Source organism: Gossypium hirsutum, chromosome D10, assembly GCF_007990345.1.
Source record: "Gossypium hirsutum isolate 1008001.06 chromosome D10, Gossypium_hirsutum_v2.1, whole genome shotgun sequence".
Lineage (NCBI taxonomy): Eukaryota > Viridiplantae > Streptophyta > Magnoliopsida > Malvales > Malvaceae > Gossypium > Gossypium hirsutum.
In genome coordinates, this window is record NC_053446.1 from 64,110,809 (window position 1) to 64,136,679 (window position 25,871).

Genomic DNA, 25,871 nt, shown 5'->3' on the forward strand with positions numbered 1-25,871 from the left:
ATTTCTAACATCATCTTGTCCGTATATTTTTATAATGTTATTATTAGTTAGTCTCAATAGTTAATATAGTTAACTTTTTTATTAAAATATTATATGGTTATATATAATTTGAATGCCCTAAGAGTGATTGATATGTGGCTTCCTATTTCTTTTAGATTTGTATTGCCTTTCCTTAACATTATAAGATAATGGTCAAATTTTATATTTGGTCCCTAAATTATGTTGAAACTTGATATTTAATCTATATCCTTTATTTTTTTTGATATAATTTGGCCCCTCTACTTTTTTAGTGCCATTAGTTTAGTCTAAATAGTCAATATTGTTACCTATTTCAATCAAAATCAGTTTCTATCATCTCAAGTTTGAATGTGTGTTTTTAATAAAAATCCTAATTAGTATTTTCAATGTTATTTTTATTTTTACATGACTATTAAGTGAATTTTTTTTAATTTCAAAATGTCACACAAAGAATTTAATAGAAGAATTTCAATGGTGGTAACAACTGGACCTGAATTTTTAAATTCATGAAAATAAAAGTATAGGGACTAAATTCTAAATGTACAAAGTGCATAGGGATTTAGATCATATTTTAACCTTCAAACTTTTACTTTATGATTTGATACAATCAAATAATCAACACAACCAATGAGTGGGCTGAAAACCATACTTCGAACCTTCTTTTTATGACACACGTTATTTTTTACATTTTTAAGAATTGTTACATTTTAGTTTTGGTCCTTTTATTATACCTAAAATTGAGATTTAATCTTTATACTTTAATTCTTAACATAATTTGGTCAATATATTGTTATTATGTTATTAATTAGTCCCAATAATTAATATAGTTAGCTTTTCAATTAAAATTATTACGTAGTTACGTATAATTTGAATGTCCTTAGAGTGTTTGGCACATGGCTTCCTATTTCGTTCAGGTTTGCATTACTTTTTATTGACATTATAAGAAAATGGTCAAATTTTAAATTTGGCCCCTAGAGTATGTTGAAACTTGAGATTTAATCTATATACTTTATTTTTGGACATAACTTGGTCCCTCTACTTTCATAATGTCATTAGTTAGTCTAAATAATTAATATTGTTAACTATTTCAATCAAAATGCTTACGCCAATTTTTTTTATTATAGAAAAACACTATTTCAATAGAAAAAAATTAGTTTACCATCACAAGTTTGAATTGCATTTTTGAGAAAAAAATACTTAATTAATATTTTCTATGTTATTTTTATTTTTACGTGACTACCAAGTGAATTTTTTTTATTTCAAAATGTCACACCAAAGAATTTAATTGAAGAATTTCAATATTGGTAACAACTGAACCTAATTTTTAAATTCAAAAAATAAAGGACTAAATTTCAAATATGGGAAGTGTGGGGACTTAAAGCATATTTTAACCTTTAAATTTTTATTCTATAATTTGATACAATCAAATAATCAACCCAATGCACCGCCAATGAAAACCATACTAGTACCAATTATTGATTGAAGAGTCTTGTAAATTTTATTATTTTAAAAATTAATTTTAGAAGGAAAAAAATAAATTTCTGTCATGAAAATATTAATATTTGTTGAAATTGTTCAAAAAAAAAATTCTTGTCTAAAATAATGTTTTACGAAAAAAAAAAGATCCTTATCGTGCAATGTAATTCTATATATCAATTGATGAAATGGAAAGAAAAGGATAAAATTTTAATAGCAGCTTTTAGTTTGAAATATGAGTTTTATTTCTCCTAATTCGTTATTATTGGCAAGTAATTAACTTAAAACCAATCGCGTAAGTACAAATAAGGTGAGAATAAAAACATTGTAAGTGAAAGAGTGCTGCAATTAGAAAAAAAAAAGAGCTCAATTGACAAATCAAATTTGAGCTTCAAAAAAAATCCTTTCATTTCATAATGTGTTAGTACTTGTAGTTTACTTTACGTATTAATATCATATAGTATCTTCTAATTATTGGAGAGATAAAGAAGATGAGAGAAGGAGAAATAAGGAGGCAAGCATTATGAACAATTTGGGGGCAAATGGGGTACAATGTCATGTGCTTCACTATTTCTAGTGCTTGAAACCGTTTACAACGACCTTTTGTTTGAATTTCGAACCATCCTAAGCCTCTACACATTACAAGCCTAGAAGAACTTTGGGACTCGAATATTCCACCATAACATTTCTCTTGACTTGCTTGTATTGCTTTGGATGAACACCTTCAATTTGTTTTATGTAACCTTAATGTATCCACATAGTCCATTTTGATGGATAACATAATTGTACATATCATCATTTGAATTGCCTCCATATTTGTTAGCATTTTAATTTGTTGAACTGATTTTTTGTGTGCTTTAAGAATACTTGAGTTAACTAAATATCATTCTTAGGTTGCATCTGAGATAGTTCGCGTACAAGTTCGAAATGTTACTACCATGTTGCCTTTTTGTCCAATTTAGTCAAAGGGTCATCTCTTTTTGCATGTTTTGTGTGTCCGTTGAGGACAAGCAAAGAGTTAAGTGTGGGGGAGTTTGGTCTGCCATAATTTGATATGTCAAATTAGGCTTCCTTGTTATACTTAAGGAGCTTGTTTTCGAGCAAATTAGTATATTTTTCTGTAGTTTAGCGTAGTTTGTCGATTTTCTCTTTAATATGTGTTTAATGTGTTTTGTGCTTATTTTGAGAGAAACTTGATGGTAGGCTTCTCCTAATGATCGATTGAGAGTTGTAGAAGCTTGATGGTGGCCCGATTTAGAGTGAAAACATCACCAAGAACGGGGTATCGGGATATCCAAGGTTTGGTATCACGATATCCACACTGGGTATCACAATACCCAACCCTTCAAGGGAACTCCCCATTTTCAAGACTTTCCTTGGTATTGCAATATTCAGCCCTGGGTATCGCGATATCACTGTCGTGATGGGACAAAATTGACATCAGGGTAGTCCATGTCCAACCAAAGCACCAATAGAAAAGACACATTGAGGGGAATTTTGGTCATAAAAATGGGTCAAATTTGTCGCTAAAAAGAGCTGAAAATTGGCTAGAGAGAGAGAAGATATTACACACAAGTTTTAGGATAGTTTTCCTTAGTTTTTATTTTCATCTTCTTCAGGGTTTAGTCTTCTTCATAATTGTAGCACTTAGTTTTCTGCAATTTCTTTGTTTTCCTAGAATTTTCTTAGGTAGCTGAGATAGTTATAACTATAACTTAGGTTTATTTACATGTTTAGTACTTTAAACTTTGTTGTAATCACATTTTAGTATTGAGTTTAATGCTATTTCACTTTGCTTTCTTTTTATCTATAAAAAATCCAACATTTCATCTTTTTTTATTGAGTTTTATTTCAATGGTTTTCATGGTTGTTTCGTTATTGTTTGTTAGCTTAGAAATGGCAATGAGTGGCTAAATACTTAGGAGTTGATTGATGGAAATGTTGGGTAATTGATTTTTGGGTCTGGGGACTAAATTGCAAAATTGGACTAAATCAAATAGACTTAAAAACCTAGGATTGACACCCCTAAGGGAAAATTAAGATACGTGAGACCAAGAGGAGATCTTATTAGGAACCAATTTGATAAATCCCTGGTTAGTTGGTGAGGTCGAGAGATAAACTAGACTAATTTGTCCAATTGGGTATTACTGAGGCCGAGAGGTAAAATGATGCCAATTTAGGAGTAATAACAATTTAGATTCCTAATTTCAAAGTCAGCCATCCACATGGAAATCAACCAACTACTCTCTGTTATCGTGTTTGCTTGTATTTGATAGTTGTATTGTTTATTTTCTTTACAATTTAGTCCTTTGCAAATTTTAGGTAATTAATTGGTATAAGCACACTCTTGAATGGCCTATCGCATTATAGTATCTAGCGAGTAGTTGTTTAGACTATTTATTTGCATGTTTTTAGCTAGAATTCACTTAATCATCGACTCCTTTGGGTTCGATCCTCGGAATCCTCAAAGTACTCTTGTACCCCGTTGTACAAATTATATTACAACTGACTTGTCACACTTGCAGACACCGCACGTAATTATTTGGATATGATTGTTATTTTAGTGTTGATTATTGCTCAACCACGGTGGTCGTGCACCAAGGGTTGGCGAGGCGGTCATTTATCAAATTAAATTAATTAATTATGAGTTATTGAATTCAAGTAATCAATTTATAAGTTTACGATGTTCCAAATTCATGGTAGAATATTTGATTAGGGAACTTAATAGTTTATCGAATTAATATCTTTAAACCCCCTCATTGAAGATTATTTTCATTTGATAAAATATGATTAATAAATTTTTTCGCATGAAATTTAATCATTTTATTGAAATAATATTGTAATTAAGATCATTTTCATTCAATGACAAGGAAAAGGTGGCACCCTCCAGCGACTGGCTGGGTTAAGATAAATGTTGATGGCTCGGTTTCAAGGAACAGTTCAAGGGCGGCAATAGGTGGGGTGCTGAGAGGACCAAGCGGTGGGTGGCTTGTTGGGTTTAGAATGAGAACAGGTATGTTTGATATCTTTTCTATTGAAGCTAAGGTTGTGTTAGAAAGATTGAAATTAGCTTGGAACAAAGGTTTTAGACAGGCTGAATTGGAATGTGATAATGTGTTATTAGTTGATGTTTTGCGGAATGGACTTGCAACAATAAGTGGTATTGCCGAAATCAGGTTGATACATGAATGGTGCTCCAAGGATTGGCAAATTAAGTTTCGTCACATTTCACGAGATAGTAATAAAGTTGCAGATCAGCTAGCTAAGATGGACGAAGACATAATTAATTGCTTGGTCACGCTTGAAGATCCTCCCCTCTCTGTACGGGATCTGTTGGAGAAGGATATCTATAATTCGAGCATGAATGAGAGTTGAAACTGTTAAGCTTGTTCAATTAGACATGTTCTAATCTATTCTTGTACAAAAAAAAGGTATAATTTTGTTGCTATACCTATTTGGTTGTTATAGAAAGGGTTGATTGTATATTCTTTTATTAAAATTTTAAACATAAATAAATTAATATATTTTGTTGAGGTGATGAGTAGTGCCACGAGTAGTTGCAACTACACTTGGCATTGCATAACCTCCATAGTTTGCCTTATTTAAAATTGACAATGTTTTGAAGCAAATCTTTAGGTTGTAATCTTTGTTGATATCTTAGACTGTGTGATATTCAATTTTTGAAGATTGATTCATTTGAAGGAACATATCTTGAAGGTTGAATCAAATCGGATTAAGCAATTGGTTCTCTTGCTTTAAGGAGATTGGATCTAATTGCCTTGAAAACTTAAATTGGATATCTCAATATTATCTTCGATTTTATTATGATATTGCTTATTCTTCTTTAGTTGGTACTCTGATGAAATGATTGATTATAATTGATTTAGTATTTTAACAAATCGAAAACAATATTATTTTTTTAAACTTGTATATTTAATTATTTATTAGAATTTGTTGTTGCGAGTGCATATTGTAATCGGATAAAGCTATTTTATATATATATATATTTACGTAACAGAAATAAAATTAAGTAGTACTCATGTAATATATTTAACTTAGACCACAATCTCTAACTCTTATAAAAATAAAAAATAAAAACACCCTATATAATAATCACATAGTTTAATGTATTCGGATAAACAAGCTTATGGACAAATTTTCTCTAGATAATAGGAGTTAAAAGAAAAAAAACTTGGTAAATAATTTGAAAATCTAATTTTAGAATATTCTGAAATGTCAAAAGTCTTAATGGACTAAACTGTTAATTCTCAACGTTCCACATGTGTCAAAATGTTGATCATAGACTACATTCCATGGTTGATTCATCTTGTGTATATATACACACAAATTATAACCCAAAATAAAAATCAAGGATCAAATAAAAATAAAATTAGAATCATGAAATCTTTGAGCAATGTTTCTTTCCTCCTCCTCGGCACCGTCTTTTTCCACCTCTTCTCCTCCACCGCCGTTGAAGCTGCATCCAAGGGTAAATTATTGCATGGTGAAGATAAGGGAGCGAAAGACGAAGATAAGAGGTATTGTGTGCCGAAACCCGAAGCCAGTGATGCTGCATTGCAAAAGAACCTAGATTGGGCATGCGGTCAAGGCATCGATTGTAGTCCGATTCAACCAGGTGGAATTTGCGGTGATCCAGCCACTGTGAGGTTTCGTGCACAATTTGCCATGAATTCTTACTACCGGAAGGAAGGTGGCATTGATAGTGCTTGTGATTTTAGTGGCACTGCTCAAATCACCCATGTCGATCCAAGTAAGCTCAAATATATTTTTTAGGAATTAAATTTAATTATAACACTAAAATCAAAGAAGAAAAATCAAAGACATTGTTTAATTTTACTTATTTATTTGCGTGTTTACTTTTTGGTGCAGGTTCTGAAAAATGCAAATATGTTTGAAGGCTTAAAGGTTTTGTTTATCTCGAAAAAAGAGGATAGATTTATTTAGTAAAAATATTTTATTTTTTTTGCAAAAACAAAAGATTATGTCATTAAAATATAGATTATTACGTATTTCAAAATAAAAATTTCTAACATTCAAATATCTTCGTTTTTATGGACTGTAGTTTTCATTCACCATAAAATAATTTCAAAAGGAAATGTAACAGATAATTTGAAAATAGATTCTTACGAAATGAATAGATGTAATTCTAGATATTAAACGATGAATTGCAATATCTTGTGGATAATAAAATTTTAGAAAAATTTGATTGAATTTACTTAAAATTTAGGGGAAAGCTGATTGAGTCTTAATTTAATTGGCATAGGCATTGTTGTCAATGCATGAGGACGTAGAGTCGAGTGTGTTGAAGCGCATTATCCTCTTATTTATGGGATGAGAAGGGAATATGGGTAGTTCTAGATATTGTGCCAAAAAAAAAACAGGTGTAACGAGAACTTATAATGAGATTGTTCAAAAAAATTTAGGAAAAAAATTGTAAGTTTGAGTTTACTTAAATTCGGATAAATTTTTAGCAATATTTTATCGAATTTACTTAAAATTTGTCATTGAGCAGTGTTTTCTTTGCTTCTTCTTTTTTAACAATTTTACTTTATTTATTCTAATATTGTTATTGTAATATATATTTAGTTCATGATTTTTAAATAACATGTAATATTTTTATTTAAATTAATAAAATATGTAAAAAAAATATTCCTATAAACATTATTTATTAAAAAATAATTTATATAATTAATTATTTTTTTGAGAGACTATATAATTATATATTAAATTTATATTTTAATAAATTTAATTTAATGTCCTTAATAGTAATTTTGCTTTCATATTATAATTTATCTTACCACCATTGTTGCATTTGCATCAAAACACTGATTTCAACATTGATTTTAATCTCACTGTTATAGTGCTCAAACTCACTATTATATTATTCAATTTTGTAACACCCCAAACTTGGCTTAGAAGTTTAAGTCAAATCTAAAGGATTTACACCAACGCATTAAAAACTAGTTTCGACAAGAATTCAGAAAACACTCAGACTGCTATTTGATTTGTAGCAGAAAATCCTTTTGGAGTTTAACTTTGAAAACTGAAACCCATTTAGGTCGACTTAAACGCTTTTGAAGTTTAGCGTTCAAAATTATCAGTTACTAACGAAATTAGCAAAAACCCAAGACAAATTCAGAATCAAACTACAAACCCAAGGGATTAAAAACATACTTACATCAGTGCAAAAAAAGCTGAGCTCCACACACCGTCTAGTCCTAAGTTAGACCTGAACATACAAAGATAAAATCAAAAGGTGAGCTATAAAGCCTAGTGTATAACCAACATCAATTACAATTAACAAAACATAGTATATAAATCAGAGTAACAAAGAGAACTTAATAGCGAGTATAAAACCTAAATGGAACAGACCAGAGTATCATAGAGGTTGCCATCATGCTAATATAACAGAACAACACAAACCCACTAGCACAGGACGGAGCAGAGCAGAACAGAACAGAGCAGAACTGAATAGAATAGAATAGAGCAGAACGAAACAGAGCTACGCAGAGGATGTATGTTTATACAGATGTGGTTTTTTTCAAAACCAATCAGAATGCAGATTTATCAGAAAACATCCTACCCAACTCCGCTACACACCAAAATAGAGTTCTTCCAGAACTCGTGTAGCCAAATCACACCAACAGATAACTGTGGATAGTGCCACCTAAATTTTGCATTTAAAACTGCCATATTGGATACATGTGGTCAAGCCACTAAATTATAGCCAAGCTGCCAGAACATAAACATGGATAGACTGCCAAATAATGCAGGTAATCAAACTGCCAAAAACTTCCTCCTTTCACATCATCCCAAGTCCCAAGTAATGCGTCATGGCATGCATATACAGAATAAGCATGTAAGTCATGTTATTGTATAGTAACAGAGTTAGTAGGCATGGAGTCCATGCGTTATAAAGTAGATTTATCGAAACTTAACAAATAATATCAAATTTGCCAAGAAAAAACATGCATGGTTATAAATCAAAATCAATGCCAATCAATTCAACATATTCGGATATCACATGTTCTTAAGCAACAGAGTCAAATAAAGGCTTACCAACAAACTTAATAGAATATTATCTCATGTATCCGATGCATATTCTTAATTTATAGTTCTTTGGGCGATGAAAATAAACGTGATATGAAATGAAATTGTTTAAATAATGTGAATACTGAATCTAAATTGGATACATAAGAATGGAATGAAATAAATGTTGTACTTGCTGAAGATTTTTTATATAGATTAAATGGTATCGTTGGAAGTGTTATTTTATTCGTGTGTGATAATCTCACATGTTGTTGTTAAATTTTGATAATAAGGAATTGTATAGTAGCTAGTCCATTTAATTAAATGTGAATTGAGGTGAGTTATATTGTTTTAAATTGTGAATGATAAACAAATAAAATGATTTGAGTTATAATTGGTCAAATGTGTTTTGGATAGTATTAAAGATAAATTGTTATATTATAAGCCTGTGCAATATAATGTATTAATTTTTGGAAGTGTCAAGTGATGTACTTGTGGATGTAACAAGATTCCAAATGATATCCGTACTTGTTACATTAGGTTTTCATAATTGAATTGTAAATTTATTGAGGTAGGTTAAATGAATTTCATACGAGCTTACTAAGCATTCATAATGCTTATCTTGTTTGCTTTTTTGTCTCTGAATAGATTGTTTTGTGGAATGCATCATTTAGATCAACTTGGAGCTCACACTATCCAATCTCTGATTTAGTAATCTTTATTTATTCCAGATTTGGTTATATGGCTTGTATATCGGGTTGTACTTGCGTTTAAATATTTTGGATGTTCATGATCTTATTCTAATGATGTTGATGATGTTGGATGATTTGGTATTATTATGTGAAATGAAGTGGCAAGTGAATAGATAACTTGAAATGTGATTTACTCAAGCTAATGGATATGCATATATGAATGAGATTGAAATTTATGTATTGGTTCATTTTAATGTGGATAAAAGTGTAATGTTTGGAAGTGATAATTTTGATTTGGTTGATTTGTAACATGAGTTGCACATATGTTTTGGTCAATATGGTGGATTTTACTTGATGAGTTTTGACACTTAGCTAGAAAGGATGAATTTTATTGATGAACTCTTGGTATTTGAAATGATGAACACGTGTGAATGTTAAGTATGAATATTGAGGCATGAATGATAATGAATGGTAAGATATGAATTTTTTATTTGAGGTACCAGTTGTGGCATATTGGTTTGGCAAATGAATGATATAATGATTGTTTTGACATGATTTTGATGTCTTTTAACAGGCTGAGAAATGGTGTATTGCATGGTTGTCGTATATTTGGATCATTGGTGTGGTAACTTGCCTTGCTGAGTACCACACTATCTGACAGATGATCGTGTGCCATACATGAGCATATGACACGGTCGTGTTGTCTGTATGTTTAAAGTAACAAATGATGCACATGGTCACAGTCTCTCACATGGCCTAGAGACACAGTCGTGTGAATATTTACAAAGATTTACGATTAGGTACAACACAATCACAATTAGTTACACGGCTTGTCAAAATAACTATGTGACTCTACATACACGATCTTAGTTCACATACATGGTTGGGCTACATAGTTGTGTGTTTTAATCCCACACAGCCTCAGTCTGTCACAAGGCCTAGCCATACGGTCATGTGACCCATGTTTCAAATTAGTCCTGACTTGTTTCCCAATTGGTCTAAAAGCTTTGTAAGCTCATTTGGAACTCGAATATGTCCATAAATCATATTTTTCTTGGATTATATCATGTTTATTTTTTAATGGAATGTTTAAAGCTTAATTTATATTTGTGATATGCTTGGTTAACTGTGGTAGCATCCTATAGCTCAGGTCCGACAACCGTACCAAGTGAAGGGTGTTACACATGTATTTGGCTCAACAGCAACAGTAGACATTCTTATCATGTATTCAATTCAATAGTAACAGTAGACATGTTTATCATGTATTTGGTTCAACAGTAACAGTAGGCATGCATCAGTAATACAGAGGTAAGAATAACAATATCAATGGATTAGAAAGACAGTGACAATAGACATGTAATATTCACATATCATCATTATTCAATAGCATTTCAATAATCAAATCACAGATTGTAGCATGTTCATAATATCAGGGACTCAACCGGGTGAATAAAATTTCTATAAATAGTTCAGGGGTCATATGATGACTAAATTGAATTATTCACAAAATTTTGGGTAAAACTATAAAATAGGGCACACACGACTGTGTGTCCAGCTTGTGTGGGGTGTTGTAGATCATGTGGAGGGTTTACACGATCATGTAACAAACTGTGGCTGTGTGGAATATTGGAAAATTAAGCTACATGAGGAACACAGCCATGTAGAAGGTTCTTAGTCGTGTGAGATTCAAACACTAGCCTAGGGATTTCATGGCACATGGTCGTATGGAGGGGCTGTGTGGTCCACATGCCTGTGTGGCAAACTGTGTAGTCCTAATCCTAGACACGATTTTCCCCGATTCACTTATATAATAAGACACACCTTTCACTGGAAACTCGATTGATGTTCCTTACGATCAAATCTGATCTGATACATTTAAAACAGGTATTCCAAAAAAACATTTATATAAGAGTTAACGCTTTATTTCAAGATTTATCAAGATCATCAAAAGTTACAACAAGAATTACAAAAGATTGATTAAATTGAATGTAAGATTAGTTTCGTATAGAAGAATTACGAAAATTCGAGATCTAATCTTTGAAATGAGATGTACTTACCGTTTTTGGCAAAGATTAGGATTTTATTGATGATAATTCTAAAATCAATGGAAAGAACGATGAAATAGAGTATGTTTTAATCCAACTATTGTCTTACACATTACAGTGTCATGCACCTATGATTCTAAAGAATCAGTAAACTATTTTAAGGTGTCGCTCTGAAGGACCAGTTCATAATCGTCATTGCAGTGTCGCTCCATAGAGTTGATAGACTGTCCTCACGATGTCACTCTAGTGAGCTAGTAAATAACCATTCCACCTTCAATCCTAATAAAATTAGTGATTTTCTACATCATTAATGCATGGATGATGTTCCATTGAAGGAAACCTTTAATGACCTTGCTACCTTAATAACCAAGAATGTGAGGACTACATTGACTGAAGAATAGGATTTTAAGACGTTTGAGCTAAGTCCCATATATGTTACTCTCCAAGCGATTGCGACCAGATATTGGCTTTCAAACAATCAAATGAATGTTGTTCTTAAAAAGATGGAAATATTCCTACACAAAGTTGTCACATTCACTCCATTTGATCTTGGTCAAATATCTTTAATGAAATTATAAAGCATGATGAGACCAAGAATAATTGACCATCTTTGCCTTTTCCTCCTTAATATTTTAAATCCTCATGTAGCTAAAGCCTCGAGTAATGGCTAAGGCTGAAGTATATGAACCTATGCTAGTTAAGTTGAAGTTTTTCCTTTAAATGGAAAATTGGGAAACATTCTGCAGCGTATGCTAAGGAAAAAGTAGATAAGAATTAGGACGATGGTGAGCTAGCTATAGACCCAGCTAAAACTGACTCCTCAACTGCCAGACCTTCTCAAGTTGCCCAAAATAGATTGATGATAAAAGCACCCAAAAAATAGAGAAACAATTGAGGGTGCTTTAACAAAAATGGACTAGAGCTCAACGTTACAAACTGGATCTCTTTGCCTAGGAAAAGTGATTACTTAGGCAGTTTTTAGATTAAAAAAAAGGGGGAGACAGTGTACTACAACAAATAAAGTGAATTGATTGGATTTTTGGATGGCTTTGTGATGATGGGTAGAGTGTTGGAACGATTTTTTTTTTGTTGATTTATACGTTGTTGAATTGAATTTATATTGATTTTGGATGATAATAGTTGCTCGATGTAAGTGGCTCAATGTTTTTTTTCTAAACTTACTATATTTTTGTTACCTTATACTTTCTTTAATTATTAATGCTTCTTTTTATATTGCATTAATGATTGAATGTTTGTTATATTCATAATTAAGTGTGAATTAAGGGGAGCTAGCTATCCTTACTAAAATTGTTGCTAAGGTTTTAGTTAAAAAATTGTCAAGGAGGAGATTATTAGTGTCAATTTTACTTATGGAGTACAACATCAATTGCAACTTAAGGAAAAAATGGAAATAAGATAAAACTTGATTGGTTAGTAACCTATTACTAAAGTCAAACATGCTAGAACTGAGCAACACAAGGATTGAATTGAAGATTTTCAATACAATCCAAATAAAATTTAAATTATTGTTTCAATCTTCAAGGAGATTCATGCAAGGAATATCTCTTCCATTATGAAGATAATTGAAGATATTTTTATATAAATTTTGTATAGGAATAAGTGATTGTGATTGATTGTAACTTATCAAGCCATGTTATTCTTATACATGCACAGTTTGTTTAGGTTGTATATACGATTTAAATAACACGTTATTTGTTCATATAGGAACTTTTTATTGAGTGCAAACTTGTAAGTAAACTGAATTGAGTCAATCAATTTCATCTAAGTTTTTTTGGGGGGAAAGTCCTAGGGGAAATGGATCATGTTTAGAGTATAAAGGTGAGATTACTACTTGGTGAGTGAGTGAAACTTATATCACAACTTGTACCCATAGACCATAGTGGATTAACTCTTTAAGCAAAGCCCTGCAAATATAAAAAGATTTTGAATTGCGTGAACAACATTTCATGTCTAACTGTAATTTACTTACTATAGTTTACTTAGTCCAACTACAAATAAGCATATATCTAGACAAATATCTTACAAGCAAATATCAACAATCTTTCACATATCAACATAAAAAAATAGGTCATGTAGATACTTAGTTTTAGCTATTGTTTCAGGAAATTGAGCTCATTTTATATCTCTTCTAGGGAAACAATTGTTATTTAAAATAGTTATTGTTCAGAACACCATTGTTTGAGAATAGTTATATCCAAAATAACTATGTTCAGAACATGGCTTCAGTCAAAACAGTTGTCATCCAATATAGTTGTCATTTGAGAATAACTCCTATTGAGAACGACTAAAATTCAAAACAACTCTTGTCTAGAATAATTGAATTTTAAGAGTAGCTATGTTCAGCATAATCGTTGTTTGGAACAACTATTATTTAGAATAACTATATTCTTTAAGAAGAGACATTATTTAGAACAAGCTCTATGAGGAAAAAACATGAGTACATAACTCTTGTTTGGAACAACTATGTTGAGAACAACTAAAATTTGGAATAAATTAGAATAATTCTTTTTTAGGAACAACACTCATCTTGCATTTCAAGAGATGTTTTATAGAAGATGTTTCATAGAGTATTGCTTCACCAAGGTAAAAGAAGTGGGAAAACCCCCGAAATATGGAAAGGTTCTTGGGTTGTCTTTACTTTTGGGATATTCCGAAAAGCTTGACTTGGTGGATTGAATATGAAGGTAGTTAAGAGGTTTCTTCTTAACTTTTTCTTCTAACATGAGTGTCTCCCTTCTTTCAAAAACATATTGAGGTCTTCTTCACTATTTACCATCACCAACAAAACTCTTCACCACTCCTTCATCATTAATGCCATTATTAGGCCCAGCCCTGAGGGTCGTCTGGAGGTGCGGCCGCCTAGGGCCAAGGCTAAAAGGGATCTGATATATTATTTTCCAGTTTTTAAGGGGCCCAAAAAAATTTTAAACTTTTAAAGGCCAAAAAATTTTTACCAACTTTTAAGGGGCCCCAAAATTTTTTTTTTTAGCTTTTAAGGGCCCAAAGTTTTTTTACCAACTTTTAAGGGACCTAAAAAGAATTTTCTCCAACTTTTAAGGAATCTAAAACCCCATTTAATTGTTTTGCCTAGGGCCACAAAAATGTCAAGAACGAGCTTGGCATTGTAACTCAAAATTAATTTCATTACTCCAATTAATTGTCAACTTTGTAACTTTCATTCTTGAAACACTATAAATAAGAACATTTCACCATTGGTGAGGGGAGCTTTAGCCACTTTAGCATTTTGACTCTCAAAACATATTTCGAAAACTCTCTAAACCTGTTCATTTACTCAACCTTTCCCCACCGTACCAACTACTACATGCCACCACATTCAGTGCTATCAGATCTGCTTCAATCTTCCTCTTTCCTTTATTCTAATACATCTTATTCACTTATTTACAATGCTTTTTCTCTCCACCAAAAAACCCAATACATGTCTATGCAATTTGAGCAGACTTCATACAACCTCATATCTTTGTGCAGCCCACAGTTTAAGACACTTTATTTAATTAATTTCATTGCAAAAATTTACTTCTTCTTTTTTTGTCCAAAATTAAGAAGATAGTTGAAGATTAATGAAGAATCTACGTTCTTAAATAATGCTAATATACACAATTGTAATTCATGTATAATAGGTAGACCCATGTGAGAAATTATCCTCTACAACATATTTCCCTACAATCAAAATGATTTTACATAATCTCTCATCATTAAATGTCATACCAAATACTTACAGAAATTTAAAAAAATTAAAAAAAATTAAAGATATAAATACAATTTTAAACTAAAGTGTCCAACGCATTTTGTCCTCTCTTCTCGTTTTCTTTATCTTTTTCTTATAATTATAATATGTTAAAACGATTTTATCCTCCGAAAAGTGATCATCTTTCTTTATCGGATTCAGAAACGGAGTCCGATGACGAGTTAGATAGTCATATTCCCGACCGGCACTTAAATTGCAAAAGTATAATTAATAATAGACAAAAATCTATTAAAAGGGAATGTAAGAGATCAAATTATAAGAAGGAAATTACTGTTGTTAATGGAGAAAGCAGTCAAGATAAAGAAGAATTCAAGAAAGAACCAGGTTGATTTCTACACATATGCTAAGTTGATTTCATTTTTGTTAGCTAAAATTTTATTATTATTCTTAAATACTTCAATTTTTTTAAAATTTCTTTTCCTTTTGGTATGAATTAATTATTTTGTTGGAATTATACGTCTATATAATGTTTCTTTTATCTTCTATTATGCTAGAAAATTAAGTGGAAAAATAAGCAAAAAAATATATATCAAGAATGTATATATCAGAACTATTTTTCTTATGCTAGAAATTTATGTTATTCATATCATTTTCATGTCCAATCAATATTTTTTTCTTATCTTATGATAGAAAATGAAGTGATAAAAGAAGCAAAAAAATATCAAGAATACATGAAGAAGTTCCCGGTACCGGAGCCAATCTCAGTATCTATTTCTCTCGAAACGTCATCATTTATCACATGGGAAAAACTTGGAGAATCAATGAAGCAAAAATATGAGCAACCATTACATTATCTAACCCAAATTCTTTTGAAACAATGGGATGAATCAAGTGGCAATGGCATCAACAACAACAATATTGAAGTGATGACAATGAAGAAGCAACCTATTGGCAATGTTATTGATCCACGCACAGCTGAAGCAACTGTGAGGGTTATTGAAAATTTCAATAGGCAATTTGTCTCTCATCATTACCTTGCCAAAATCTGGCTTTCTGATCCAAATTATCGTCATTTTGTCGATGATTTGCAAAATTACTCATCCTTTAATTAGTGTTGAAAACTCAATTTTTATTAAAATTTTAAATAAAATATTGTTTTTGTTCTGAGTTCAATTCTTACAATTTTGATATATTGAACAATTGGGTCTCTCATCTTGTTCAAGATTTTAAGAACAAATTGTTAATTTGTGATAAAAATGACTTATTCTATAACATTTTACATATGACTAAAAGGAAAATAAATTTGCTCATTGAAAATGGAAAAATATATGCATATATATATTAATAGAGTATAAAATACGATAATCAAATTAAATAAATATCATATAAAAATTGTATAATTTTATACTCATTCAAACGATTTTTTTTAAATCAAGCTTAAAATAATTTAGGACATATATGGGAAAATCCACCTTAGAAAAAAAACCATAGGGACAATTAAAGAAAGAAATGAGTAAGAAAAGGTAACATTTCACAAATAGTGACCCAAATTTTTTTTTTTAAAAAAGATAGGTTCATACATGGTTAATGCCAACTCAAAGTCAATTAATTGCTAAATATTTTTTTGACAAAAAATACTTTTAAATTGTTACCTTAAAAAGGCTTACATATACCATAAATGGCTCCATGTTTAATGTTTTAAACAAAAAGCTTTTAATCATTTCTAAAAATTGATAAATTTTACTTTTGCTGACTCGGATTTCTACACAAATGGCAATGAGAATCCGTTTGGATTTATTAGATGTATATCAGCAATAATAATATGTCCGTATTTGGACAAGAACTATAAAGTTTTTTAATATCTTAGTTAATTTCAATTTAAATCCAATAATTTAAACTCTTTTTTCTATTAAGTCCCTCCAAATATGTGTTACTCCTTAATTAACATCCACTTCCACTTTTTTTAACTTGTTGTCCATGTTCTAAAATAGCTTTTTGGGAAATTCTATATCAAGAACTACTCACTTTTATGGGAATTTTATTAAGATTTAAAAAAAAATTTAAATACAACTATTATACAATTTAAGTGTATAGATTTCTATATTGAAAACACATCATGAAACATATAACGATTCGTTTACTTAAAAATTAATTCATCTACTACTAGACTAATTGCTCTGAATGCACTGCAAAAAGATTTTAACAGTTTATCTACTATTAAATTAATTGCTATGTAATAGTTTGTCCTTGTCTTTTTTTTAAAATTAATTCATAATGCAATTGTTTAATTAATATTTTTATCTTTCCGATGCTTAAGTTAAAAACCAAAAGTTAAAAAAAAACATGTGCAAATTTTAAAATAAAATAAAAACACGTGGTACACAATTTTATGCAACGTACATAATTTTATTCATGCATGCACGTTGCACGTCCAAATTGAGATAGGGGTATATCAATAAAAAAAAGTATGCTTCCTCAACCACATTATTGAATAATAGCTTAAATAAAAGAAATGAAACAACCTACTAGGACTAATTTAAAAACAAGAGGAAAATTAAGAGCAAAAACTGCAAAATCCTAGAAAAAGAGAAGCACACCAACCCTCTAAAGGCCTATAAGTAGTGCAAAAAAAAAGCACTAGGCAACAACACATCCATAAACATTTTAGCATTAGCATTTTAGTGGTCATGGCTTCAAGTGGTGAGTCAAGCTCAAGAAGGAATGCAACAACGACAGATGCCGAACCTAAGCAATTGTCGCCTCTATCGATAATCACTTTGCATAATATAAAAGATCGGCCTTATCAAAAGAGAAACAGGAAGCTACCGGGGGGCACTGTTAGGTATTTTGACAATAACGACCCCCGCTATGGTTGGTTGCTGGATGGTTGGTTGGCTGAAGAGCGTCGTGTGCCGTCAAGCAGGCTCTATAGGGTAAAACCTTTGATAATCCATACATATATTCAAACAAACATATATGATTCCATACATACATGCACATAAATTTTGTAGATCTTTTAGTTTTATTTTGTCAAGCAAATGATATTTCTATGTTGTTTGGATTGTTAAAATACAACATCTCAACTTAAAAATACATAGAAAATGGAGAAAAACAACTAGTCTTCTATCATTTTTATCCTATTTTATGTGGTTGGATTCAAATTTTAATACTAAATTCTATTAAATTCATATAGATTGATACAAAATTTTGATATTTTATGTCAACTTTTTTATTTTTCTTTAATTATTTTTTTATAATTCTATTAAAAATATAATTGTTAAATTAAGTTATTGAACTTAATAATTTTAAAATTTATATGCCTGTATATGTATTTTTATTATGTAATTGAGATATATTTGCGTCTATGATATGTATTTTATTAAAAAAATTAAACTATAAATATATATGTGAAAAATACTTGAAAATACAGATAAATCTAAAATAATAAATTAAGATATACTAGTACTATCAATAAGGCCTTGGCGGCCTTGGCATTGTTGTAAAAGGTTGTGGCCCGAGGCCTTGAAGGCTTGAGTTTGAGTCCCACCATCTACATGTGTGATGTGTGGGTTTGTCCCTTACCTTGTGCATATGACTTGTGTGGATTTTGGCTAAATTGTTGTTGTTGAAGATACACCATTTTGTATGTTTTGCAATAAATGAATATGTAATGAAAATTTTACATTAATAAGAAATGGTTGATGATGATGATGGGTGCAGTATTATTATGACCCAGTAGGGCGTCAATACCAAACAAAAACTAAAGTGCTGTGTGCATGGGAAAAAATGGGTGTGATCTTCGTTCATCCTTAATTAATATTCAGGTAAAATAAATTACATTTTTTTCTAAAAAATGAACATCTTTTATTAATCATCTCTTTTAATATATTTTTTATCATTGTTTTTATCTCTAATTCTTGGTGTAATGTTTTTAATTAATTTGCAGGGTTGAAGAAATTTTCGGAAGCAGTAATTGTAAATTTTAGGAAGAAGATTGATCTTCCATATGAGAATTGGGAGCACAATGATGGACTCTTTTGTTTAACTTCTTGGTTGTCATCTATATTTCTGTAGTTCTGCATCAACTTATGGAAAATAAATTTATAATAAACTTATCTTTAAATTGCACAATTAAGTAATATCAGCTAATTTTCTTAGATAGAAGCTTATTATTATTTGAATGCCACTGATGTCGTGTTTTATTTGAGAGACGACCTAAAAGCTTCAACCGAGGCAAGGAACCGACATAGACAACTGTTATTAGCAGTTAGTAATCGTAGTTCGTAATTTATGTGTTTCTCGGGGTAAGTGGATTGTTTTCCTTTTGGGTAGTGTTATTTGTTGTTTCACTTCTTTTTCTGTCGCCTGAAAGGTAAGGGAACTGTTGAGTTTGGCAGTGGATATTAGTCAAATTCTTAATGTGTTTCGCTAGGTGAAGCACTTGTGGCGCGGAACTCTCTTCCATCAAATTGAGATTGTCGTCATCTCTCTCCTTTAGGGTAAGGGACTGGTTTCACTCATCTAGGTCGTATTCAATGGCGGATTTTTGAGCATAAAGGTGCCCCTTTCTGATAACCCCTGTTAATACTTGACTTATTCCAGATGCATCCCTGACCTTTTTTATTCTATCCTGCTGATTTGACATCATCGATAATGGCCACACAACCAGACATGCCAACTTTCAATTACCTAGGGCAAGATTGCATATGTTTCGCGGAATGGCGGAGTCTGTTCTCGACTTATCATATCACCCAAACACTTGTGCCCTCGTAATTAAACTTGTAAGGAAAATACGGTTCTTTAGAGGAAACTCGCCCCCTTACATCCTCGTATGCGGCCTTTGAATACAAAGTTCGGCAAATAGGTTAGAACTACCCCTTTCCTGACTTTCAGCGTTTAAATAGACCAAGAAGGTAATCCATTAGGCAGATGGACCAAGCGGGCAATCCTCTTCTTTTGTGAGTTCTTGGCTGACTTCGTGGAACAGTCCGTCTTTGGTGAACCTTCCTCACAAGATAATCCTATATAGATAGTTACTGGCCGATTCTTCGGTATAGATAGTTACTGGCAGAATCTCCTATATAGATAGTCTCTTTTGTTTAACATCTTGGTTGTCATCTGTAGTTTCGCATGAACGTATGAAAAATAAATTTATAATAAACAATTATCTTTTAACTGCACAGTTAAGTAATATCTGTTTATTTGAATTAATCTGGTCAAATCCAAATTCCTCTCAATATTTAAGGTTTGAATAATGGTTAAATCATTATTCGAGGCCCGGACTTAACAACTTTTCCTACATTAAGGCTTAAATGTTTTTGGTCTAAGCTATGCTGAACTTAATAATTATTTTTACATCGGGTCTAAACTTGACAATTGCAATGTTCAAGCTCCAATGTTATCTTACCCATAGAATAATTTTTAATTATATACCTTATTGTCTTATGTGATGATCAAATTAATCTTATTCTAAAGTTTAAATTTAAGAAGTTATGTTGATAATAAATCAAATAATTTTTCGATATTATCTACTACCATGGGTAAAGTTTATAGTAGTATTTGCATTAGGTTATTTAGATTTTCAGAAAATTAAGACTTGTGAGGGTGTTAATTTTATTCTAGGGTAAGTGTTTTAATGCCAATTTGGGATTGTTGTGGCTATTTGAGTTGATCGTATTTTGGTTTCATTAGTATTTTAGGAAAATCGAGGACCATATCCTCTTAATCGATTCTCTTCCATGGGCTAATTCATTAAGTGAATTTAGGTAATGGAATACTCGATTCTTGAATCTACATCGAAATTTGACCAAGTGTGTGACTCAAACTCATAAAAATGGCGATCAACAGAAAATTGATAAACTCACTATCAGAGTCACACAACAATGTGGTAGACCATGTGATAGACCGTGTGGGACCATGTGACCCACACAGGCTGGGCTATTTGGGCCGTGTGGGCTATACGAGCTAGGCCAATTGGGCGAGTTGGGCGTGTAGGCCCATTTTTTGGAAAATTTGTCACCTAGGGCCATTTTGATCTGTGATTCATAATTAGATTCTTCGTAGGGTCTAATCTGCTTAATAAGACTTGAAAACGAGGTATATGTTAAAATGCTTATGTATGTGATGTGTTTAAGGTATGTGAATTATGTATGTATGATCTGTGTTTTGTCAATTATGATGGCATGTTTCCGTTTTGTTATGCTGTGTTTGAGCATATGATGTCTGAACATGTTAAATTCTATGCCTCTAAATTTTCTATATGACCATGCATGTGACGTTATGGCAAATCTGATTTGCATTGGTTGAGAATGTGACATCTTCTCTGCGAAGCATGGAGTTTCATGCCTTTTGACTTCTGTTATTGTACAACTGCATGTTCTACATGCTTTTCATTCTGATTCAATATATGCATGCCATGTCTCATTAGATGGGGTTTGCGATAATGTATAAAGGAAGACGTCCTTGCAGTTTAATAATCTGCACTATCTAGTGATTTATCCACATTTCTGTCTGGCATCTTAGCTGCAATATAGTGGCTTTACAACATATCAAATCTGGCAGTTTTAATTGCAACTCTGGTGGCATTAACCACAACTATCTTTTGGTGTGATTGGATGGACGAGTTCTGGGAAACTTTATTTGGTGTGTAGCGGTGTTGGGTAAGTAGTTTCTGCAAAATCTACATTATGTTTTCTGAAAAGTATTGCATTGGCATAAGTATGCATTCTTAGTTTTGCTCAATTGATTGATATGAAATTCTCTGTGATTCTATGATTTGATTGTGGTGTTGCATGTGTTCTCTATTTGTGTTTAGTTATACACTGAGCTTTATAGCTCACCCTTCTGTATTTGACTTTTCAAGTAATCTGCAATCTTAGAAGTGGACAGCATGCGGGAGCTCGAATATGTTTTCCCGCTTAAGATGGTTTCAATTATTATTAATTAAGTTTCTGGACATTTGGTTTCTGGACTAAGTTTTCGGATTTAATTTTGGTTTTGGGTCTTGTTATTTAGTTAAAGTTTTCCTGCATGGTTTATGTTGGTAAGCAATCAATGCTGGGCTTTCAAAATTAAACAAACTAAGATTTTTCCACTGCAAGAATTTAAATTGGGTTTTATGAAAGTTAACAACCTAAGATTTTGAGCATGCAAAATTGAAAAAAATTATACGTCTTCAATTGTAGAAATCACGGTTTTCAAATATTAACCCCAAAATTTTTCGTTGCTTTTCTAAATAAATGATTTAAGTGATTATGTCTGTTTCCAAACTTGATATTTTTTAAAACTCGTATGAGGTCAACTAAAATTTAAGATTTTTTATCACATGATTTCAAAGATAGATTTTAAATTGGTTTTTTCAAACGTATTGAAGTAACTTCTCCAGTTTCAACCATAACATCTAGTCATGGTTTTATATTTAATGCAAATGTATTTTTGAAGTTCTATTTTTCTTCATATATTTGATGGACCACACTTTTATATTTAATCTATATACTAAATAGAAATGGAAAATTTTGTCACGTGACACATTCGAAGCTCACTTTACTTTTTTCTTTTACTATAAATAATTAGATTTTAGTTTTGTTCCCTCTAATATATTTTAATTTTGAAATTCAATATTTATAATTTAATTTCTAACATCCTAATTTATAAGATGTCATTAATTAATCTCGATTATTAATATCATCAATATTTTAATTAAAATATTATATAATTATATATAATTTGAATCCTCTAATAATTTTATAGATTAATAAGTGGTTTCCCCTTTCTTTTAGGTTTTAACAATGATTAATTTCAAATTTAACTCCTAAGCTATTTTGAAGCTTAAAATTTAATTTACATACTTTAATTTTCGACATAATTTAATCCCTTTACTTCTATAATGTTATTAGTTAATTTAAATAGTTAACCCAGTCAACTTTAAAAAAAATACTTAATGTTTTTTGGTAATTAACTGTAAAAAATTATTTGACAAGTGTTTCGAAAAAATTAATTTCAAAACAACAGTTACATAATACATGCTGACTCGGATTTGACTCAGATTTCTACACAAATGGCAATGAGAATCCATTTAGATTTATTAGCAATAACAATATGTATGTATTTGGACAAGAGCTCCAAACTTTTTTCTTTTATATCTTCGTTAATTTCAATTTAAATCCAATAATTTAAACTCTTTTTCTATTAAGTCCCTCCAAATATGTGCTATTTAATTAACATCCACTTCCAATTCTTTAACTTGTAACCAATGTTCTAAAATAGCTTTCTAGGAAATTGTATATCAAGAAAGGCGAGAACGGCAGATGCCGAACCGGAGCAGTTATCACTGCTATCGGTGGCCACTTTGCAGATAGTAAAAGATTAGCCTCATCAAAAGAGCAATAGGAAGCTACATGGAGGTATTGTTAGGCACTTTGACAACAACGACCCCCCGCTATAGTTGGTTGTTGGCTACTTGCTTCTGATGAGCGCCTTGTGCTGTAAAGCAGGCTCTATAGGGTAAAACCTTTAATAATCTATACATCTATACATACAAAGATATATGATATATGCTTTCATATATACATGCGTATAGATTTTATAAAGCTTTTAGTTTTATTTTTTCAAGCAAATGAAATGGTAGTGAGATTTCAACGGTCAAATCAGAGGTATCTTATTTTTCTTGAGAGTTTATAAGTACAAATATAATACAATACATGCACAAACAATTACAAATAAAATCAAACCAATAAAAAAACACAAACAAATTAGATAGAACCCACACCTGACAATTGTGTATGATGGAACTATAGACTCACATATAACAATTATACATAGTAAAACACGACCCATAACTTTGAACTTTACTGATAATACTAAAGCCTCCTTGACACCAGGTAGTATATGGGCTAGAGTTTGGATAGCTGTTTTGCTCTTCTTCTTTTTCTTAAATTATCTATAATTAACTAACCCTTTTGTATGTTTTGCAGTTAATAAATATATAATGAAAATTTTACATTGATAATAAATGGTTGATGACGATGATGGGTGCAGTATTATTATGACCCAGCTGGGCGTCAGTACCGCACAAAAATTGAAGTACTGTGTGCCTGGGAAAAATGGGCTTCATCTTCATTCATCCTTGATTAATCCAGGTAAAATAAATTATACCTTTTTCTAAAAAAAGAACATTTTTTTATTAATCTTCTCTTTTAACATTTTACGAATCATTATTTTATCTCTAATTCATGGTGTAATGTTTTTAATTTTTTATCAATCTATATGAATTTGATAGAATCTAGTATTAAAATTGGAATCCAACCACATAAAACATGGTAAAAATGATAGAGGACAATTATATTTTTAATAGAGTTATAGAAAATAAAAATAATTAAAGGAAAAATAAAAAATTAAAATAAAATACCAAAAGTTTGTATCAATCTATATGAAATTGATCCAATCTAGTATTGAAATTTGAATCCAACCACAGAGAATAGGATAAAAATGATAGAAGACTAGTTGTTTTTCCCCATTTTCTAAGTATCTTTCAGTTGAGATGTATTTTAAGAATCCAAACAACAGAGAAATATCATTTGCTTGACAAAATAAAACTAAAAGATCTATATGCATTTATATATGGAAGCTTATATCATATATCTTTGTATGTGTAGATGTTTAGACTATCAAAGGTTTTACCCTGTAAAGCCTGCCTGACGGCACACGACGCTCTTCAGCCGACCAACCAGCTAGCAAAGAACTATAGAGGGGGTCGTTATTGTCAAATTGTCTAACAGTACCTCCTGGTAGCTTCCTATTTCTCTTTTGATGAGGCCGACCTTTTACTATCTGCAAAGTGGCCATCGATAGCTACGACAACTGCTTCTGCTCGGCATCCGTCGTTCTCGCCTTCCTTGACATAGAATTTCCATAAAGCTATTTTAGAACATTGATTACAAGTTAAAGAAGTGGAAGTGGATTTTTTTTTCCTTAGTCAATATAAAGATAAGAAACACAGAAGGAAATTCGCGAAATCCAACCTCTTTCAAAGACGGCAAGATTACAAAACATCCATAGTACTCTTACTCTTTAAAGAACAACTCGACATGAAGCAATCAACTACAACTCAATCAATATCAAAAAACACAACCAGGCTTTAAATAGCAAAGATCTCCTTACACCTGTTTTTGCCAGAGCATTATCCATACAATTGGCTTGCCGAAGTATAATTATGAATTGAACACGCAACAGCTGATTAATACCACAGTCAATACTAATGCATAGACTCCGCAGCATCCACGGTCTATAGGTCCTATCCAACAACCACTTCAAAACAACACACAAGCTAAATTCAATAACTAAAGGAACTTTTTGTTGGAACATTTTCAAGTATTTATAGTGTTGCAATAACTATAAATGAATGGGTGTAATTACTTAAAAGATAAATCTTTTGGTCATTGGTCAAAAGTTATATAATTTGATTTTTAAAAAGAATTATAACTATTCAAACAATATTACTTGAATAGTTTTAAAATTAAATGAATAACTATAAGTCTTTTAAAGATATTATGTAACACCCATATCCTGTTCTGTTATCAGAATAGGGTTACGGAGTGTTACCGTACAAGTCGAAACATTTCACTTCAATTAGCATCCAAACATAAAAATAATTTCATAAATTCAAATAAGATTCAACATGAAATAAATCAAACATTTACGGGTTTTAAATCGAGCCTTTGAAACCTTAAAAATAAGTTACAAACATTCAGGGATCAAATCGAAACAAATTAGAATATTTAAGGAAAATTTTAAAACAAATTCAGAATAGGGGTCACACGGCTGTGTGGCACTACCCAAGCCGTGTGGTGCAGGGACATGATCGTG

General features: G+C 31.0%; 2 protein-coding genes and 1 long non-coding RNA gene across 3 annotated transcripts; all 3 read left to right on the top strand.

Moving 5' to 3' along the window:
* Positions 1 to 5,860: 5,860 nt before the first annotated feature.
* On the top strand, positions 5,861 to 6,555 carry LOC107934393 (major pollen allergen Ole e 10). Its single transcript, XM_016866816.2, has 2 exons — positions 5,861 to 6,265; positions 6,385 to 6,555. The coding sequence occupies exons 1-2, from the start codon at positions 5,893 to 5,895 to the stop codon at positions 6,408 to 6,410; spliced, it is 399 nt and encodes a 132-aa protein (XP_016722305.2). The 5' UTR covers positions 5,861 to 5,892; the 3' UTR covers positions 6,411 to 6,555.
* Positions 6,556 to 15,739: 9,184 nt separating this feature from the next.
* LOC107934379 (protein RDM1-like) lies at positions 15,740 to 16,120 on the top strand. Its single transcript, XM_016866802.2, has one exon. It carries the CDS (start codon positions 15,740 to 15,742, stop codon positions 16,118 to 16,120), a length of 381 nt encoding a protein of 126 aa, XP_016722291.2.
* Positions 16,121 to 18,668: 2,548 nt separating this feature from the next.
* Positions 18,669 to 19,119, top strand: LOC121222572 (uncharacterized). The gene is made up of 2 exons (XR_005919872.1): positions 18,669 to 18,832; positions 18,955 to 19,119. It is a non-coding gene; the product is annotated as an uncharacterized lncRNA (long non-coding RNA).
* The last annotated feature ends 6,752 nt before the right edge of the window (positions 19,120 to 25,871 follow it).